This window comes from Armigeres subalbatus, unplaced genomic scaffold (assembly GCF_024139115.2).
Source record: "Armigeres subalbatus isolate Guangzhou_Male unplaced genomic scaffold, GZ_Asu_2 Contig30, whole genome shotgun sequence".
In the NCBI taxonomy this organism is placed as follows: domain Eukaryota; kingdom Metazoa; phylum Arthropoda; class Insecta; order Diptera; family Culicidae; genus Armigeres; species Armigeres subalbatus.
The window spans coordinates 89401-112141 of NW_026943042.1; the positions used below are offsets into that span (position 1 = coordinate 89401).

The 22741-nt window shown below is 43.6% G+C and overlaps 1 protein-coding gene across 1 annotated transcript in view; it reads left to right on the forward strand.

The window, feature by feature from the left end:
* Nucleotides 1-22491, forward strand: part of LOC134203961 (knirps-related protein-like) — an 85502-nt gene extending 63011 nt beyond the window's left edge. Inside the window, 3 exon segments of the mRNA XM_062678799.1 lie at nt 3819-3896; nt 21211-22018; nt 22021-22491. Of these exon segments, the coding sequence (XP_062534783.1) occupies nt 3819-3896; nt 21211-22018; nt 22021-22490 (1356 nt within the window). The 3' untranslated portion in view covers nt 22491.
* The last annotated feature ends 250 nt before the right edge of the window (nt 22492-22741 follow it).

The window sequence follows — 22741 nt, forward strand, 5'->3', positions numbered from 1 at the left end:
AGCACAGAATGATCTGATCGTGGCACGTCCAGAGAATAGTGCCCGGTCGCACAACCGTAATAGTCCGTAATAGTTTAATTTTCCATATCGCTCGTAGCTCGTCGTCGTCTTACGTCGAGATGGGGGGTGACGAGACGGGCGGCGTATCCGCAAATGAATTGTGCACTCATCTCGTTATTTTTGTCTCGCGGGTTTGATCTCGCGCGCAATTGTTGTCAACGGGAGACGAGACAGCTGGTGGCATGCAGCGCCAGTGCGAGCGAGATCGAGCTCCACCGTCAACCTACCGGATGTGATAAGTGCATCTTCTTTCAGTTCGTACGGCACTGAACCAGGTTGCATCCAGATCTAGAAACGACCGACGGACGACAACAACGACGACGACTACGACGTGCTGCACCGATCTAGTCGATCTTGATACGCTAAGCGATTGTTATGAAATGGTCGCTCGGAACGATCTACGCGTGTCCTTCACCGGTTCGTACTCGCCCCTCGTCGAATCTCATCGGGAAACAATGGCGAATGTCAACGTTTCACCTTTTAATGAGGCTGCAGCTGCTTCCGCACATCCGCACCTACCCCAGGGCCGGGGGTCGATGTTTCGCACTTGTACTGACAGCTGTTACTGACACTTTGGCCACCCTCTTTCCAACATCAGGCCAAGATTGACAGAATCGCAACCGTCGATAAGATGGCTATCAATTTTCTTTCACATGCCAACTTGCCCAGTGCCATCACAGTCAGTCAGTGTGGCTGAAACGCGCGGTCATGTCCCATCGCGATCCATTCTGACAAAGCGCCCTAATATCTCACGCTCCCAAAAAGTGGCAATCAATGCTCGCCAAATGTTCCAGGTGATGGGCGATCACGATGCCGATGATGATCAATCCGCAAGTCAGTCGAGCTACGCATCTGTTTCCGCTGTCGCTCTTGTTGCCTGCCCGGGGAAGGGGGCTAAGCAAACACGGCTCGTTCGGGTGATGATGACTCATCAAGTCCAATTCAGGCGCGAGAAATCAGATTAAACGGCCAACAGCACATCAAATTCCCGCTTGACAAATTGTCGGTGTAATCTTTTATTCGGTGAAATCCGATTTGGATCATCAGCACCACCAGCAGCGGGCAATAAGCAGCACCATCATTCGACGACGACGATGGGTTGTGGGTCCCAAAGGAACCGGACAATCATTTTCCCATCCATATTTTTCGGTTGGGATTTTAAGCGACGACGAGCTGCGTAGGAAATGCTCAGCATCATCGCCGTGTGCAAACCGTGGCAAATTGGATGAGGGTTGGCTGGTTGTGGGACAACCAGCTTAGAAGGTGAATTGACTAGTCATCGTGCGTGCGCTCGTTTATGATTGATCTGGTTCAGGGATCGGCCCAGCAGCAGTGGTACCAACCGGTTGATAATTGGCAGATTACAGGGCTGGCTGTTTAGGGGGAGAACACTATTGGAAATCAATGAAGCTTGAAATATTAATCATTTGTCTGTTGTGTGAAAAAGAATATTTTATGATTGACAGTACCGAACGTTCCACAATAGAGGATGTATTTATGTGAGGTTGATTCCACTGATGTAGCAACACATATGTTTATGCCAAATTTGCCAAGGAGCATTTCATTTTTTTTGTAAAATTTTATGATGAAAAATCCAAAAAATTTACGTGGAAGCCAAAGTCATGCTTCCGAAGAATTCCTAGCAAAATTTTAGGTCTATCGATGATTCTGTCTTATTGTTGCACAAAATTTATCAATTACCAAATGCTAGTTGGGCAAATTCAATCTCGCAAACATTTGTAGCGAGTTTATTAAAATGTAAACACCCTTCTTTGCCTTCTATCTTCCACTTCAATTCTACTCATTACTTCATACATCTGTTCCAGCTCTCAAAGACGATCATCTGCATTTCGTTGCATCTGACCACCATCGTTCGCTGTCAAGAGCCGTTTTCATCTTCGTCTTCATATCGGTGAAATCCAACGCGAATCTGTACAACAGCATCCGTTTGCGGTGGTTAGGTCAGCGTCAGAGTTGAAAGTAATAAAAATGCAAGTATTGAACACCTTCCACCACCCTTCCCCACCAACGCACATTCCCAAATCGGAAACTTCAACGCGACATCGATGCTGCCGAAGACGGCCATAAAAATCACTGGGTGACGCGCACGCTTCAATGGTACTTGCCACGCACACCCCCGTAGGCTGCCCTCCGTCACGTAGTGGTTGGCAACGGCGCATGCAGCCTTCTCTCGGTAGCCGGGCAGCAGCAGCAACATGTGCCAATGGATTAAAAAACGTTAAATTGAATTACAAATAATGGCTCTGCACAACATCGTCGTCGTCGTCGTCAACTGTTTATACACATAAATATAGTTAATCGGCGTCGCCCCATCTCTCACGTATCACGATAAGCGCACGTGATGCGTTCGCCAGCGGCGCCCGCCAACCGCGCAGCATCCTCCATCATCATGCGCCACGAGATTTGACAGCTGACAGTCGGGACCAGTGGTGCCAGATGGAAACAAAAGGCGTCATTTTTGGGGGCATTTGGTTTTTTGAAAATATTTTCATGATATTTCTCCGTTTACCATTCCGTTCACTGGCTGTGAATAACAAATTCTTGGAAAGAAATATTCATTTTGTAAATTCTGCGCCACATTCAATTGAATCTAGCTGGCATCGATGCTGTGGGACCCCCTGCAGGGAAGATGCGCAAACCCCCCGAATCGCTCGTCAGCAGCAAATTGGGACAGAGAAAGTGATCATTATCACAGACACACCGATGCAGCAGACGAGCCCACCATATCGGGACTCCGATGACCGACCGACCGATCCAAACCAGTCAGTGTCGCATAGCAGCCATCTTGCGCCACTATGCGCCGCTGAGGGATGATGGCGGCGATCCACCGGGCGGTTGTCATTCGAGCGAACGCGAACAATATTGAATATTATTACCAGCCTTAAATTATCGGTAATAAATTACCGACCGTTTTGTATGTTTGTATGCTGACGCTGCTGGATTGAACCGCCATCGGCCATCTTCTCCAATCGATCGCTACACACTTTGCGACATCTCGCTAAACATGTCGCAGTCCGTCCCCCTGCCCATCGCATCCAAAGCCGACAGGGGGGACGTATGCAGATGAGTGTCCGGGTTGCGAGCGGCGAGCTCTCGCGCCTCGCTAATGAATGGTCATTTTTAACGACAACAGTCAGCGAACAGAGTGCCATCGCGCCACTACCGAAGCGTGGCGAAACGTTTAGCAAACTAAAACAAACTTGCGCGTCCACTCTAACTAAATTAGAAAAACAGCCCCAAGGCAGTTGCGGAGGTACGAGAAGCGATCCGAGCGGGGTGACAGTTCATTTGGAGACATCCATCAATACGCACACCCGTTCGGACTACGGACACGTGTGCCACCGAAGGGTGCACGGGGTTTCGCGGAGTCGCAGCCTCCGATTTATGTCTGTTGGTTTCGGCGGTGTCAGAAGTGGCATATATTTCACTTCGGACGGTGTTGGTCCAAGGATTTCTTGTTTAACGGCTTGCGGCGCGATTTCGTTCGGGGTGGATCCCGAGGGCTCTAAATCATGCCACTTTGGACGCGTTAGTTGCGCCGAGCGTACCTGGCTCGGGAACGTGGGAAAGGTGCCCACATAAAGCACCAATGAATGCTGGCTGAGCTGGGGCTGGACTGTTACATTGTTTGTAGTGCGGGTGGGCTTTCGGCTGCATCGAAGAGGGAGGCGTGTGCAGCGAATTTTACTGAAACCATTCGATTCTAATGAGTTTTTGCCTTTCCGTTCTCGTTTCAGATGAACCAGCAGTGCAAAGTGTGCGGAGAACCGGCGGCTGGTTTCCACTTTGGGGCGTTCACCTGCGAAGGATGCAAGGTAAGATATTGATTAGAATATGTTTTCAAAGTTCACGCAGGTTTAATTATCAAAATATTAATAAGTCTGCTTTGTCAACTCAGTCATTGTGTTGACGCTATGTGAGATGTCAATAAATATGATAAATTGTTTATTCCTCTGAAAAGGAATAAAAAGGAATAAGGAATTTGATCAAAATTCATATGGATTGTAGAAATTGTCATAGGACCAAACAGGTTATTCGACGGCAGCAAATGTCAATCGCTGGACGGGTCATTTGACGGAAAATGTCATTTGATCGAACAATAGTAAATGCGAGCAGTGTGAAGAGGTCAATGATGATTGAGTAAGATGACGACGTAAGATGAGAGATGTTTCTCCTTTTCTTCTCATTTCGTACTAGTTGCTTCTAAATGAGAAGTGAGACACCTTACTTTTCCATTGCTCCATCTCACGTATCACTTATCATTTTGCACCCCTCGCAGTTTGAAGTGAAAATGAGTTCTAAGAAGCAAAAAAAAAAAAAAATTAGGAAATGAGCAACGAGATGTGCAAAATAAGACATACTACTTCTTATTACTTAGTTCTAAAGGTATGAGAAACAAATAAGAAGTGAGAAATGGAACGTCTCACTCTTCAATCCTCACATATTATTTTTTCGCTTCTCACTTCTAAATTCTCACAAAGAGAAATGAGATATGAGAAGTGAGACGACTCACTCCTCACTTCTCACTTTTAATTTCTCACTTCCTGCAACTCACTGTAAAAAGTAAGATGTGCTGTGTGAGAAGCGAGAAATCAAGAGTGAGAAATAAAAAGTGAAACTTTTCAATTCTCATTCCTCTTTTCTCATACCATTTCTCACTACTCCTTTCTCATTTTTCACTTCTCAATTATCATAAGAATGATCAAACAATTCTCATACGAAACGTTCAACAAACGTCCATGTTCAAATCCTTCCAAAACCAAATTCTTTCAAATTTAAATCCAAAAATCCAATCCAAATCCACTCCACATCCAATCCAAATTCAATCAAAATCCAATCCACAAACCAACCAAACCAACCAAATCCAAACCAACCAATCCAAATTAAACCAACCATCCAAACCATTCCAACCAATCCAAATACAAACCAAACCAACCAACCAATCCAAACCAATCCAAACCAATCCCAACTAATCCAAACTTAATCCAAATCTGATCCAAACCAATCCAAACCAATCCAAACCAATCCAAACCAACCAAACCAATCCAAACCAATCCAAACCAATCCAAACCAACCAAACCAATCCAAACCAATCCAAACCAATCCAAATCCAATCCAAACCAACCAAACCAATCCAAACCAACCAAACCAATCCAAACCAATCCAAACCAATCCAAACCAACCAAACCAACCAAACCAATCCAAACCAATCCAAACCAACCAAACCAATCCAAACCAATCCAAACCAACCAAACCAACCAAACCAACCAACCAACCAAACCAATCCAAACCAATCCAAACCAATCCAAACCAATCCAAACCAATCCAAACCAATCCAAACCAACCAAACCAACCAATCCAAACCAAACCCAAACCAAAACCAAACCAAATCCAATCCAAACCAATCCAAACCAATCCAAACCAATCCAAACCAACCAAACCAATCCAAACCAATCCAAACCAATCCAAACCAATCCAAACCAATCCAAACCAATCCAAATCCAATCCAAACCAATCCAAACCAATCCAAACCAACCAAACCAATCCAAACCAATCCAAACCAATCCAAACCAACCAAACCAATCCAAACCAATCCAAACCAATCCAAACCAATCCAAACCAATCCAAACCAATCCAAACCAATCCAAACCAACCAAACCAACCAAACCAATCCAAACCAACCCAAACCAACCAAACCAACCAAACCAATCCAAACCAACCAAACCAATCCAAAATCCAAACCAATCCAAACCAATCCAAACCAATCCAAACCAATCCAAACCAATCCAAACCAATCCAAACCAATCCAAACCAATCCAAACCAATCCAACCAATCCAATCCAACCAACCAATCCAAACCAATCCAAACCAATCCAAACCAATCCAAACCAATCAACCAATCCATCCAAACCAATCCAACCAATCCAAATCCAATCCAAACCAATCCAAACCAACCAAACCAACCAAACCAATCCAAACCAATCCAAACCAATCCAAACCAATCCAACCAATCCAAACCAATCCAAACCAACCAAACCAACCAAACCAATCCAACCAATCCAAACCAATCCAAACCAATCCAAACCAACCAAACCAATCCAAACCAATCCAACCAATCCAAATCCAACCAAATCCAAACCAAACCAACCAAACCAACCAAACCAAACTAATCCAAACCAAATCCAAACCAAACCAATCCAAACCAATCCCAAACCAATCCAAACCAATCCAAACCAATCCAAACCAATCCAAACCAATCCAAACCAACCAAACCAACCAAACCAATCCAAACCAACCAACCAATCCAAACCAATCCAAACCAAATCCAAACCAATCCAAACCAACCAAACCAATCCAAACCAATCCAAACCAATCCAAACCAATCCAAACCAATCCAACCAATCCAACCAACCAAACCAATCCAAACCAATCCAAACCAACCAAACCAATCCAAACCAAACCAAACCAATCCAACCAACCAAACCAACCAAACCAATCCAAACCAATCCAAACCAATCCAACCAATCCAACCAAACCAACCAAACCAATCCAAACCAATCCAAATCCAATCCAAACCAATCCAAACCAATCCAATCCAAACCAATCCCAAGTCCAACCAACCCAAACCAACCAAACCAATCCAAACCAACCAAACCAATCCAAACCAATCCAAACCAATCCAAACCAATCCAAACCAATCCAAACCAATCCAAACCAACCAAACCAACCAAACCAACCAAACCAATCCAAACCAATCCAAACCCAACCCAATCCAAACCAACCAACCAACCAAACCAGTCCAACCAATCCAACCAATCCAACCAATCCGTCCAACCAATCCAACCAACCAATCCAAATCCAATCCAAACCAACCAAACCAACCAACCAATCCAAACCAATCCAAACCAACCAAACCAATCCAATCCAACCAATCCAAATCCAATCCAAACCAATCCAAACCAATCCAAACCAATCCAAACCAACCAAACCAATCCAACCAACCAAACCAACCGAACCAACCAAACCAATCCAAATCCAATCCAAACCAATCCAAACCAATCCAAAAATCCAAACCAACCAAATCCAATCCAAACCAATCCAAACCAACCAAACCAATCCAAACCAACCAATCCAAACCAATCCAAACCAACCAAACCAATCCAAACCAACCAAACCAATCCAAACCAACCAAACCAATCCAAACCAATCCAAACCAACCCAGTCCAATCCAACCAAACCAATCCAAACCAATCCAAACCAATCCAAACCAATCCAAACCAATCCAAACCAACCAACCAATCCAAACCAACCAAACCAATCCAACCAATCCAAACCAATCCAAACCAATCCAAACCATCCAAACCAATCCAAACCAATCCAAACCAACCAAACCAACCAAACCGTCCAACCAACCAACCAATCCAAACCAACCAAACCAATCCAAACCAACCAAACCAATCCAAACCAACCAAACCAATCCAAACCAATCCAAACCAACCAAACCAATCCAAACCAATCCAACCAACCAAACCAATCCAACCAACCAAGTCCAAATCCAACCAAACCAAACCAACCAAACCAATCCAAACCAACCAAACCAATCCAAACCAATCCAATCCAATCCAACCAACCAAACCAATCCCAAACCAACCAAACCAATCCAAACCAACCAAACCAATCCAAACCAACCAAACCAATCCAAACCAATCCAAATCCAACCAAACCAATCCAAACCAATCCAAACCAATCCAAACCAATCCAAACCAATCCAAACCAATCCAAACCAACCAAACCAACCAAACCAATCCAAACCAACCAAACCAACCAAACCAATCCAAACCAACCAAACCAATCCAAACCAACCAAACCAATCCAAACCAACTCCAAACCAATCCAAACCAATCCAAACCAACCAAACCAATCCAAACCAATCCAAACCAATCCAACCAATCCAAACCAATCCAAACCAATCCAAACCAATCCAAACCAATCCAAACCAATCCAAACCAATCCAAACCAATCCAAACCAATCTGAATCCAACCAAACCAATCCAAACCAATCCAAACCAATCCAAACCAATCCAAACCAACCAAACCAACCAACCAACCAACCAATCCAAACCAATCCAACCAACCAAACCAATCCAAACCAATCCAACCAACCAACCAATCAGTTCAAACCAACCAAACCAATCCAAAACCAATCCAAATTCAATCCAACCAATCCAACCCATCCAACCAACCCAGTCCATTCCAATCCAACCCAACCATTCCAATCCAACCAATCCAAACCAATCCAAACCAATCCAACCAACCAACCAATCCAAACCAATCCAAATCCAATCCAAACCAACCAAACCAACACAAACCAATCCAACCAATCCAAACCAATTCAACCTATCAAAGTTCAAACCAATCCAAACCAAACCAATCCCAATCCAACCAAATCGAATCCAAACCAACCAAACCAATTCAAACCAATCCAAACCAATCCAACCAATCCAAATTCCAACCAATCCAAATCCAATCCAACCAACCCATCCAATCCAAACCAAACCAATCCAAAGCCCATCCAAATCCAACCCAACCAATCCAATTCAAATCCATCCAAGTTCAAATGCAACCAAACCAATCCAATCCAACCAATCCAAATTCAATCCAAACCAATCCAAACCAATTCGAATCCAAACCAAAAGTTCAAATCCAATGCAAATCTTATCCAAACCCAATCCAAATCCAATCCAAAAACAAATCCAGTCCAGTTCCAAATCCAATTCAGATTCAAAATCAATTCAAATCCAATTCAAATCCAATTCAAACACAAGCCAAATCCAATCCGAATCCAAATACAGTTTTAAATCCACTCCACTCCAAATTCAATCCAATCTGCATTTATGTAAAATCCAATTCTTCACATCACCAGCGCTTTTGAATTCTCCCTATATATGGATGGGATTTTTTATAAGTTTCTTCTTGTTTGGAAAATCGGCAATTGAAATTCGATTAATATTTCAAAAGTGGATGCTTTTGAATAAATATTATGGAGCTCCATTCTTCAACTGTAAGGATGTTCTTCGGTGAGTCACGAACGATCATCAATTTCGTTCAGCACTCGTTGACTCCCTTTACAAATCCGAAAACTAAACTCATTACCCAACCCACGACGAATTGCGACCCTCACAGAGCAGATCCTGATCCAGACAACAAGCGCACACAACACTTTCCATCTCATTATTTATTATAATGATGGGAACCGGCTGACGGCAACACCTTTGCTCCATTTGTGGCAAAACATCGTCACAGGGAGCGCCCGCCGCCAATTCATTGAAGGGCCTTCTCTCGATCCTCGCCGGAATGAATCATCGTCATCACATATGTCGTTCTTGCTGCCGCCGCCGCCGGTATTCTGTCGCGCGAAGCGTCCCACACACGTGAGTGAGACCTACAAACGAGCCCCAGATTGCGCAAACCCCCCCTTCGACAACGAACACGATCACACAATCGAAATGATGAGTTCATTTAAATCGCTAATTAACATATAAATCGCGCGCTGTACTGCACTTTTGGTGCAGTGCTGCTGTTGCACTTTGGTTTTTTTTTGTCACCATCGCCAGCTCGGCCCAAGATCGATCGACCGGCGCTGGCAGCAGCAGCAGCGCCCAAACAAACCCAGACACCGAGACCGCGACGACGAGTTCCCATAAATCAAAGTTCTAATTAACATTTGTCTTGTTCCGTGGGGCACGGACGGAGTGACATCCTGAAACAAGTCGAACAATCTCCAACGATGACGACGAATTAAAGATCAAATTCATAGAGGAGCTCGAATTGGTGCGGGCTGCCCTGCTGAAAATGCTAGACGACAGCCTGGCAGGACAGGCCCACCACCACACCGCAGTGCATCGCGTCGACGGACACTGTTTCCATAACTCATAACAAATCACAAAAGGAGATCACGACCGACGTTCATGGGGAGACTCGATGGGCTTGAAAGTGCAGACAAACCGTCGACGCGTCGACCTTTTTTAATTCGATTGAATCTGGTTCAGGCGCAAGAGAACGCACAGCAAAGTGGTGGCGCTTTGGGGGTCTCGGTCGGCCGAGAACAATTGCGCCGGCGGATTTGCACAAAATATCAAGTTCGACCCGGATGAGCCGGGAAGAGAGCGTACCGCGAAGAATGCCAAGCTGAAGGTCGTTCTGTTCCGTAGTGGTGGCCTAGACACGATCACTGGCAAGGAACTTAAAAGGTGATCTCGATTCTTCGATTGAATTGTTCCGGAGATTCGGTATCGAGTTGATCTCGATGTGATGTTTTTTTTTCTAAAGAATCTTCCGTTCAGCTCGCCGTGCTCGCACCGGATAGAATAAAATTTGCGCTCCGGTAACATTTCCCATAGCCTTCGGCGCGACCCGGATTTGATCGGATGGTGCAAAACAATAAACGGCACCTTAAAAATTGAAAGGCTCCACTCGCCGGAGCGTTGCAACGGGACACAGCTGCGAGGGATCGCGTGTCACTTTTCATAATTAAATTAAAATGACAATCCAAATTGAATAATGCAAAAAGGAAGATGCACGATCCGCCCTCTTCCTCGATCAGCTGTCGGTCTGAGGGGTGGGTTGGTTGCTTGGTTGGTACATGTGACAGATTGGTCATGCTCGGCTGCTGCGGTAGCATCAGCCAGGTCCTTGGCTGTGTTGCACCAATCCGTCTGTCATCGTCGTCTCTCGTTTCCAAAGGAAGCTGTGTTTGCTGCCCCCTTCCAAACAATATAATTTACTACGCGACAGGAGAAGCATTAGACACACGACACGGTGGACCATGTGCTCGACAGGGAGCCGCTGGAGGTCGCGGAATTTATGTACAGTGTCGGGCTGTTTTTGACAACTTTGTGCGAGTACAATAGTTTTGCTGATTTTTTCAGTTGTGTTTGAGATTTTAGCAAACAGATTAACGTATGAAATAATCAGAATTTTTAGTTCTGTTCCGTGTGTTCCGTATAAAAACGGGAGAGCACTGTACTCATACGAGACGTGGTTGGCTTGTGCTGCTTGCCCTACTGAAGTTCATGCCACACACAATGCGGAGCGACGACGACGTTGCATAAGAACTACCGACTGCGCCGCTCGCCACTGTTTTGTCCACGAGCTCTGTCAGTTGTCAGCGTATCATAAACGAAGACGACGGAAAATGCCGCTGACTGCCGTGGCGTGCCCGCTCAACTGCCACCACACATATGACGAAAAAGAAAAATGACAACCTTATTACCATTATACTTATTAGAAGTTGTGCGGTTTTGTCACCGCCGCCGCCGCCGCTGCTGCTGGTGGGCTCCAACAATGCAGTTGACATCGCAGTCCCTTAGTCGAGACCTGATAGTTGTCGCCGGCAATGCAAGCACCGTAATTGCACCAAAGTACCCATATTGCCACTGTTTGTTGCGGGCAGATCCGATTCGGTTCTAGATGGGAGGGAAAATCGGTGAAATTAATGCGACCATATCACGGCATGCGACGACCTGATAGCAACCGCGCGCGCGCGTGTGTTTGTCACTAAACTGCTTATTTTCCGCTAGGCTCGCTTGGGAAACGATCAGAATCTAAGAGCCGGGGAGCTCGAGTTTCCTAAGTGACATTGCGCCAAACTGTGTCCATGTTTTTGTGCAGTTTCATTGTTCGCCTTAGATTGCTCAATTGTTGCAGCGCCCGGTGGATCGCAATGGGGTGAAGATGCGCGTGCACGTTTATCGCGCGCGGTGACGACGCACAGGGCGGCAATTTGGAGAATCAAGGTCCACCCCAACCCCTTCCGAGGGCGGATGGAGAGGGCGTGTTAGCACGGGAAGCGGATGGTAATGATGAAATATCGGAGCTACGATGGGTAGTTAGGGTTGCGATTAAATGACCGCTGTTTACCAGTGTTCTGGAACTTTCGAAATTGAACTTAGTTGCTTGAGCATTAGTCTCAGAATTGATGATCAGGGTTGATTGGTGGAATGCAATTTACGTTTATTCGAGATCAAGAATACAATCTTGAAATGTAGCCCGCATTCGAGAAAATGATTCTTACATTGAGATTCTAAGTAGATTTTAGGATTCGATGCGTTTGAAAATTACTATACGGTGGCATCACTATCCAATGTTAACTAAATAACAGCAGCAATTAACTAGCTGTTATTGCTTTCCTGTGACTTTTGTGGACACGTAGAGGTTAAAAGGGTTCACAAACGGCAAGAAAAACCTTATCCTATCTAGCTGTAAGGACATGGCCGGCAACGTTTAAGATTTTGATAACTTCTGCCTTCCACAATCCTTAAAAAAGCTTAATTACCAAACATTGAAACTAAAAAATTTCCCAATTCATTCTAATTGCTCAAAGCAATTCCCTCAAATTGAGTCCCAATACTTCGTTTCGTTTTGCATTTCGTCTATTCGACATTCTATTCAATGAAGCAATCCAACTGGAATATTGCTCCGCATCGTCCCACGCGGCATGCCATCCAGAGTGCAATTACAAATTTGTCAGAATGATTTATACATTCAGCAAACTGCATCCATTTCTCGTTGTTATATTTTTTGATTTCGTTGAAAAGCGCGGAAATAGGGGACCTGTGCGTGTGTGTGCGCGTTGCGTCCGTCTCACGTCGCCATCGCCGGCTGGGGAGTGATCGTAAAGGATCGTAATTTATTATAATTTTTTTGCACTCGTTACACTTCCTCCGACTGACGACTTGCGACGACCACACCGATGCACCAAGTGGTTCGGGTACGTTCTTTTTGAGTGACGATCGAGACCTTACCGCCGCAGGTACTTTCAACAGCCTGCGTGCTTCCAGATGTGGGTGGGATCAGAACAGGACGATTGTGAAATATTCTAAATGGGGCCAACACTGATGAACGTGCGTAAGGAGCGAAACGATTTTCTAGCACATTTTTTTTGTATTAGATTTTTTGTAAATTTTCTTGACTTTCTTTTTGAAACTTTTTGAATGTTGCCTTGCCTGAACACAGTTGAATCCCGCCTACGTTTTTGTTTCAGTGTATATGCGCTACAGCTGTCAAACACTTCTGATTTATATTTAGGTAAGTGCTTGTAAAATACGCTACATGCTAACAAAAAAGGAGATTGTCACTGCCGCCGATGGTCGGAACATTTTTTGCTGTCTGGGATTCGCTGGGAGCAATACGTCATTTTGAAATCCTTATGTTTGGAAAATTGTTGTACTTATACCTTCGTTTACAATAAGTGAAATTGTCCAAGCTCCGAGTAGCAAATCGTCCGATTCCTGACTAGCTTATTATCCCAATTATCCGCGTTTCGAAAAGCAAACTTACTGAGTTTCGAGAAGCATACTGACGCATTTTGAGTGGCTGATTGTTTGAGTTTCGAAAAGCAAATTGATTAAGTTTCGAGAAACAAATTGTCTGAGTTCCGAGTAGCTAATTGTCTGATATTCGAGAAGCAAACTTTCCGCGTTCCGAGATGCAAACTGACTGAGTTTTTAGACACAAATTGAGTTTTGATAAGATTGAGACGCAAACTGAATTTTGATGAGCAAATTGTCTGAGTTGCGGAAAGCAAATTATGCGAGATTTGAGAAACAAACTGACTGAGTTTCGAGAAGCAAGTTGTCCGAGTCTTGAGAAGCAAATTTTCACGCTCCGAGAAACAAGTTGACTTGACAGAGTTTCGAGAAGCAAATTGTCTTAGTTTAGATACGCAAATTGTCTGAGTTTCGAGACGCAAACTATCCGCGGTCCAAAAAGCAATCTGACAAAGTTTTGAGACGCAAATTATCCGCGTTCTGAAAAGCAAACTGACTGAGTCTGGAGACGCGAAATATCCACCTTCCGAGAAGCAAACTGACTGAGTTTCGAGAAGCAAATTATCCACGTTCCGTGAAGCAAACGGACTGAGATACGTGAAGCAAGTTGTCCGAGTCTTGAGAAGCAAATTTTCACGTTCCGAAAAGCAAATTGTCTTAGTTTCGAAACGCAAATTATAAACGTCCCAAAAACAAGCTGACAAATTGTCGACTTTCCGAAAAGCAAACTGACTGAGTTTCGAGAAGCAAATCGTCTGAGTTTCTAGACGCGAATTATTCACCTTCCGAAAAGCAAACTGACTGAGTTTCGAGAGTAAATTGTTCGCGGTTCAAGCAAATTGTTTGAGTTTCAAGACCACCTTCTATTTTCCGAAAAGCAAACTGGCAGAGTTCAAAAAGCAAATTGTCTGAGCTTCGAGACGCAAATTATCCACGTTCCGAAAGCGTACTGATTGCATTTCGAGAACCAAATTATCCGCGTTCCGAAAAGCAAATTGTCTGAGTTTTGAGTCGCAAATTATTCGCGGTCCGAAAAGCAAACGAACTAAGTTTCGAGAAGCTAATTGTCTGAGTTTCGAAAAGCAAACGAACTAAGTTTCGAGAAGCAAATTGTCTGAGTTTCGAGACAAAGTAAACAGACTGAGTTTCGAGAAGTTTTGAGGCGGAAATTATCCGCGGTCTGAAAAACAAACTGACTGAGTTTCGAGGCGGACATTATCCGCGGTCCGAGAAGCAAGCTGACTGAGTTTCGAGAAGCAAATTGTCTGAGTTTCGAGACGCGAATTATCCACCTTCCGAAAAGCAAACTGACTGAGTATCAAGAAGCGAATCATCCGCGTTCCGAAAAGCAAATTGTTTGGGTTGCGAGACGAAAATTATACGCGGTCTGAAAAGCAAACTGATTGAGTTTCGAGAAGCAAATTGTCTGAGTTTCGAGTCGCAAATTATCCGCGGTCCGAAAAGCAAACGAACAAAGTTTCGAGAAGCGAATTGTCTGAGTTTCGAGACGCGAATTATCCACCTTCCGAAAAGTAAACTGACTGAGTTTCAAGAAGCAGATTATCCGCGGTCCGAAAAGCAAACGAACAAAGTTTCGAGAAGCGATTTGTCTGAGTTTCGAGACGCGAATTATCCACCTTCCGAAAAGCAAACTGACTGAGTTTCAAGAGGCAAATTATCCGAGGTCTGAAAAGCAAACTGACTGAGTTTCGAGAAGCAAATTGTTTGAGCTTCGAGACGCAAATTATCCGCGGTTCGAAAAGCAAACGAACTAAGTTTCGAGAAGCAAATTGTCTGAGTTTCGAGACAAAGTAAACTGACTGAGTTTCGAGAAGCTAATTGTCTGAGTTTCTAGACGCGAGTTATCCACCTTCCGAAAAGCAAACTGACTGTTTTTCGAGAAGTAAATTGTTTGCGGTTCAAAAATCAAACTGACTGAGTTTCGTCAAGCAAATTGTTTGAGTTTCAAGACCTTCCGAAAAGAAAACTGACTGAGTTCGCGAAACAAATTACTCACCTTCCTAAAAGTAAACTGGCAGAGTTCAAAAAGCAAATTGTCTGAGCTTCAAGACGCAAATTATCCACGTTCCGAAATCGAACTGACTTCATTTTGAGAACCAAATTATCTGCGTTCCGAAAAGCAAATTGTCTGAGTTTCGAGTCGCAAATTATCCGCGTTCCGAAAAGCAAATTGTCTGAGTTTCGAGTAGCAAGTTATCCGCGGTCCGAAAAGCAAGCTGACTGAGTTTCGAGAAGCAAATTGTCTGAGTTTCGAGACGCGAATGACTGACTGAGTTTCAAGAAGCAAATTATCCGCGTTCCGAAAAGCAAATTGTCTGGGTTGCGAGACGAAAATTATCCGCGGTCCGAAAAGCAAACCAACTCAGTTTCGAGGCGGAAATTATCCACGGTCCGAAAAGCAAGCTAACTGAGTTTCGAGAAGCAAATTGTCTGAGTTTTGAGACGCGTATAATCCACCTTCCGAAAAGCAAACTGACTGAGTTTCGAAAAGCGCTTTCTTTTCCGGTTCCTATTCCGATTTCTATTTCAATTAATATTCTTATTCCGATTTCTATTCAAACTTTCTATTCAAACTTTAATTCCTATTCCTGTTCATAATACAATTCTTATTTCGATTCCGATTCCTATTCTGATGCCGATTCCTATTCCAATTCCTATTTCGATTCCAATTCCGATTCCTTTTTTGATCAATTTTTTCCGATTTCTTTTCCATTTTTTTTATTCCTATTACGATTCCTATTCCAATTAATATTCCGATTCCTATTCCTATTATGATTCATATTCTGATTCCAATTTTGATTCCTATTTATATCTCAATTCCTATTCCTGTGTCGATTCCTTTTCGGATTCTTAATTCGATTCCTAATTCGACTAAAGTACCGATTCCTATTGCGGTTTTTATTACAATTCCGATTTCTTTTCTGATTCCTACTCCTAATCCAATTCCTAATCCGATTCCAATTTCCAATCCTATTCCGATTTCTATTTCAATTCATATTCCTATTTCGATTCTATTCCAATTTTGATTCATATTCCGATTCCTGTTCCGATTCCTATTTCACATTTGATTACTATTCATATTCCAATTTTTATTTCATTTCCTATTTCTATCCCTATGCCGATTCTTACTCCGATGCCGATTCCTATTCCGATTCTTATTCCAATTCCTAATTGGATTCCAATTCCGATTTCCAATCCGTTTCCCAATCCAATTTCTATTACGATTCCAATTCTGATTCCTATTTCCGATTTTTTTTTGATTCCGATCCTATTTCTATTGCAATTTTTTCGTTTCCTATTTCGATTCCGTTTCCTATTCCAATTGTGATTCCATTTTCGATTCCTATTTCGATTCTCATTCCGATCTTCATTCCATATCCTATTTCGATTCCTATCGATTCCAAATCCGAGTCCCATTCCGATTTCTGTTCTGATTACAATTCCGATTCCTTTTCCTAAATTTATTCCGATTCCAATTTCAATTCATATTCCGATTTCTTTTCCATTCTCTTTTAACGATTCCTTCTCTTAATTCCTTCGATTCCTATCCGGATTCCTATTTAGATTCTTATTCTGATTGTTATTCCGATTCCTAATAGGATTCCTTTTCCGATTCCTATTTATCCGAATCCTATTTATCTGAGTTGCGAGACGAAAATTGTCCGCGGTCCGAAAAGCAAATTATCTGAGTTTCGAGAAGCAAAATATTCGCGGTCCGAAAAATAAACTGACTGCAAATCGAGAAGCAAATTGTCTGAGTTTTGAGACGCAAACCTTCCGAGTTTTTTGAAATATTTTCTCCGCATTACGGTAAGGAACCGAATTCCGGGAATCAAATTGTCCGATTCCAAGAAGTATTTTTTCCGCATTACGCTAAGAAACCCTTCGCGTTCCGAGAAGAAAATAATCCGCGTTCTCAAATTGTATAAGTTCTGAGTAGCAAATTATCCTTTTCGGAATTAGGGGAAATGTTCCGATCTCCATCTCACTGTACATATATCCATCTCATCGCTAAACAAAGAAATACGGCACCAAATTCGTCGCTTCTTGTTGTCAACATGCGTGCTCACTGCTGAAAAAAATCACAAAAATGATAAACAAACCAAATTCCTTTCCATTGCTTTGTTTTTGATGGGATTGAAATAGGAGCTATGAGATGAAGTGGCAAACCGTTCCCCTATTTGGTCCACATTACAATAAGTTATTCTTCGCACTCGGATAAGAAATTCTCTGACAAGCAAATTTTTCAAGTTCCGAGAAGGACTTTCTCCTGGATTCAATAAGAAAGTCTTCGCGTCCCGTGAAAAAAATTTAGTTTCCTAGATGATGTTCTTCCTGTTTCGAGATCTTAGGTTTCGAGAAGCAAATTATTCAAATTCCTAGAATTTGTTTTATTTCTTTGAAGCAATTTATCCGTGTTCCGTGGAAGAATGCTTCGCCAATTTGTTTGCGTAACTTGAAGCAAATTGTTCGAGATCAGAAAAGCAAACTTTTGAGCATCATCAAGCAAATTAAAAAGCGGTATTTTGCTTGTCCTGAGAACGAAACTTCCGAAGAACGTTTAAAAAATTGTCCGAATACGTTGCCAGACGCCAATCGACCTATCACAACAAAAAATCTCATCTCGTTTTAGAGGCTCAGCAGATCCTTTGACTTATTCCATGTAAACTTTTCTGGAGAACTCATATTTTTTGGCGTCTTTTTAGAAAATCGAAAACAAAAAATTAAAAAGGTGGTGCAGTGTGAACTGGCCTAATGTTGGTCCAAAATCAGGCGAATGTTAGCCCAGAATGAATTCCAGCATTTTTTCGGTCTTTTGTTTCAACATTTTATAAATAATTAGAGTAGTCAAAAAACACGGGTTCGAGGACGAATTATTAAAGTTTTGATAATGCAATACCTCCAGCTAGACTCATTTATGTTTTGATTTCGGCTTTTTTATTCTCAACAATCTCGCTGGTTTATCCCGCTGAATAATTTAAAATCTTTTCGTTTTTTGTTGAATTCTTTATTATCAAAATTTTCAAACCGAAGGTACCTCATCTTGTTCTTCATTTATAATTTAATCTACTGAATGTTAAAAAAAATCGAATGTTTTCACCCCTGATCGCACTCAATGCGGAAACCAAAATCAGTAACGCCATCTGTTGTTTACAGTTGACCTTTCCCGTCAAAAATTGTGTCTCGTTTCATTATCTCAGTCGATTATGAGTAATCTAGTAATCTAGTCAAGTATGAATAATCTACCGTCACGTATGGGAAATCGTGAGAAAAACTTTGCTCCAAAGTCCTAGTGACCAAAAGTCAAGACAAAATTTTCAAAACGACTTATCTGCTTTTGTAAACAAAGATTCAAATGACGATTTGACGAATCTGATAGCACTCCCACGCAAACCAACACCATCAATAGGTAGGTGAAGGATTCCGCTTGATGGTGATGTAGTGGGCTCCCACTATTTGTCAAAGTATAGATAAACACGAGAAAAACAGTTGTTTTGATCAATCTCATAAAATGCCTTATACTGGGGAAGAGATATGTTTGGATATATGATCACTCGGCTGAAAGCCATTTGGTGGAAATTATCATTTAGCTGGAAGGTACATACGGCCGAAAAGGACATACGGTCGTAAATTTTGTTTGGCCGAAATGATAATTTGACCGGAAAGTCGTTTGGCCGAAATGTACATTTGGCAGAAAAGGCCGCTTAGCTGAAAATGTCGTTTAGCTGAACAGATCATTTGACCGGAAAGTCGTTCGGCCGACAATGCCGTTTAGCCAAAATGGTCGTTTGGCCGAAAATGTCAATTGGCTGAACGGATACGGCCCAACAGGTCAACATTAGTGAATGTGAAAAGTTTAAAGTAATTAATGTTAAATGACAAATGAGGAATAGGATGTGCGAAGTAAGACTTCTCACTTCTCACTTTTCTCTGTAAAAAGTGAGAAGCGCGTGAAAAGTGAAGTGCGATGTTAGAAATGAGAAGTGAGAATGAAGAAGTGAAAAGTGAAACGTCTCACTACCCACTTCTTCTTGTTACTTCTTAGTTCTCATTCTCACTTCTCAATGTGAGAAATGAGAAAGGAGAAGTATACAATGAGATGTGAGACCTCTGCACAATTGAGGAATGAGAAACTAAAAGAAACAAGTGAGAAATGAGAATTGGAAAGATGTGAAAGATGTGAGATGTGAGGCATTGCGTGAGACACCATGAGAAGGGAGAATGAGCATTAAGGAATGGAATATGAGAAGTAAGAAGTGATGCATTCCGCTTCTCACTTTTCATTTGTTACCGCTTGCGCGAATTATGCTATCTTATCTGTCACTTCTCCCTTCTCATTCCTCAATTATTTTTAGTGAGAAATATTCTCACTTCGCATTACGCACATTTCCCTTTTTTACAGTAAGATGTGAGGAATAAGGAGTAAGAATGAAAGATCAGACATCTCAATTCCCACTCCTTATTCCTCACTTCTCATTTCCCAATTTTCGTTTTTCCAAACGACATTTTCGACCGTATGGCCAAAATACATTTCCAGACAAATGACTTTCGACCTAATGGATTATTCTACCAAATTTGGCCAAGTTATTTTCGGCCGAATGACGTTCGACCAAACGGAACTTCCCCACTGTACTGAACTGATGCTGCTTTCAATTGTCTGAAAAATATAACTTGATAAAATGTATCACACTCACCCAAAGTATTTCACATTGAGAAATAATTTCATAACGTTTTTGTTGAATTACATTTTGTCTTGAATAATTTAATCCGACCATTGATTCCATGACTGATTCCATAACAGAGGGTACCTATCGGATTGAGTATTTCCAATCCAATGATCTCGTTTTGTTCGCAAAGAGATCCACGATGGACCGGACGACGACGGTGACTTGGGGGTCTAAAGGGGGGGGGGGGGGGATGCTCATTTTTGTGCAACAATGGGCGATCGACTGGCACTTGCGGCACTGCTCTTCGCGTTCGATATCTTCCGAAACTCTTCTGCGCCGTCGTCTGCGTAATTACAGATTTGTGTAATTTAGCTTCTGTCTGGCTGGCGCGGCGGGCGGGTACGATCGAGAAGAAAAAGAAGAGCACCGCCGAACTATTGGACCACGCTCGAGTGATTGATTGATTCGGTATTTAGTGCGCGCTGTGTTCGTCTCCATTCAGCAGCTGGGTCTTTTGTGCCGCTCGATGGCTTGGGGGCCCTCTTCGGGATGGATTTCTTCAGAATGTCTATGAAAGCGAAATCGAACTTGTATGGGCCCAGTGGAAAGAGGGCTTCATCAACCGTCGATCGGTTGTTGGGTGCAAATGAGCAGCACCATGATCGGCAATTAATTATGAAAGCTGCGCTGCTCGTATTTTTCCGACGGGGGCTTCCGAATGGTAGGAACGCGCGGAACGCAGCAGCTCGAGTGGTGATAAATTAGAGACACTTTATAAACTGTAAGATTTCGCTCCTTTTGCCGTGTTTGATCGGCACTTCATGGGGCATGCTGGAGTGCATGGTGCGCTTCTTCAGACCGAGTTTGAGCGAATGATGGCTTCTGGTGCGGATAATTAATAGCGTGCACTGCTCAAGTGGGTTGATTGGAAATGGTGCTTTGAACGGTATGGTTCAAGCCCAAGGGAGTCCCTGCTGGGGATGCTTGGGCGTCTGACAAATGATTCAATTGCGCTAATCGGGTTGGGTGCGGAACTATTCTTTATTGCAGCTCAACGTCATTCGCTAATCCGGAAGAGTAATTTTGCATTTTCTTTCTCTCTTTTTTTGCAGTCCTTCTTCGGCCGATCGTACAATAATCTTTCATCGATATCCGAGTGCAAGAACAACGGAGAATGCATCATCAACAAGAAGAACCGCACGGCATGCAAGGCTTGTCGGTTACGCAAGTGCTTGATGGTAGGGATGTCAAAGAGTGGCTCCCGGTACGGACGTCGCTCCAATTGGTTCAAAATCCACTGCCTGTTGCAAGAGCAGCAGCAAGCCGCTCAACAGCAGGCAGCTAATCATAAGGCCGGAGCTCCCCCAGTTCACGGGATGTTTGGACCACCTGGTGCCTACCCCCATGGAATGTACTCGAGGCCGCCCTGCACCAAGGAGGAATTAATGCTTCTCGGGTTAGAAGAATACAGCAAACATCCGTCGGCATCGCCATCGGTCAGCTCCCCGGACAGCCACAACTCCGACAGCTCTAACGAAATCAACGATCGGCGGAACGCTTTACTCCGACAAGGCAAACTCCACGATTCGCCCACAATCAACAAGGAGCTCTTCCTACCGCTGCCTTTCGGAGGACTTCCGCTGATGCCTCCACCGGGCTTCCTACCACCATCGCATCTGATGTTCCCTGGCTTCCACCCAGCCTTATATCCCCACCATCAAGGTCTGCTTAAACCAGCCGACTCACCGATTCTCAGCAGCTCACCGCTTGCCAACAACAACAGCCGTTTCACACCAAATCACAACACCAGCAGCGTGAACACCAACTCCACACCCGTGGAAACCAAATCGCCCGACTCTTTCTCGAAGCGCTTCTACCTGGACGCCGTATTGGAGTCCCAGCGGTGTCCGAGCAACGAAACGTTGGCAGCGCCAAAGAGGAACCCGAACCGGAAGAAGTCGTCCCAGCCACTATGACTCCTCCGCGATCACCGGCCGCTGTGCCCGCAAGTTCCCAACAAGACAATCCCATCGATCTGAGCATGAAAACCGGCAGCAGTTGTTCTTCGGAGGATCACAGAACTTCCGTCTCCGGCGCCGACAGCGACGACGAACAGCTCGTGGTCGACACCAACGATCGCAACTCACCGCTCGCCAAATACACGAACAACAACTCCCTCCCGAACAACCACCACAATAACCACGTCAACAACAGTCACCACCACATCCACAATCATCACCATCATCAGGTGCGGCATCAAAGTTCCTCCTCGGTCGGCCATGGGAGCGCGAGCGATTCCGACATGGAAGATCGAGAAACCGAGTACGATCGGGAGGTTAAACGGATGAAACTGCAAGGAACCACCCCGCTGGATCTGACCACAAAAGTTTGAACATGCGGTCCTGATGTTCCCTGCAAAGCCCACCAAAACCATGTGAGCCGAGATACGCTCACCGCTGTACAGACTCCTCCCAGATGGAACGTGTTTTAAACTGTTGTACATAATAGTGGATAGCTGTAGTGTTAGATAGTTGTTAATACAAAGGAAGAGAGTGCCTCATGACAATCGATGAAATAGGGCCAGTTGCGAACAAAATCGAATAACATGTGCCAGTAGCGTTTTACCCTTTCGAGTTTAAAAAT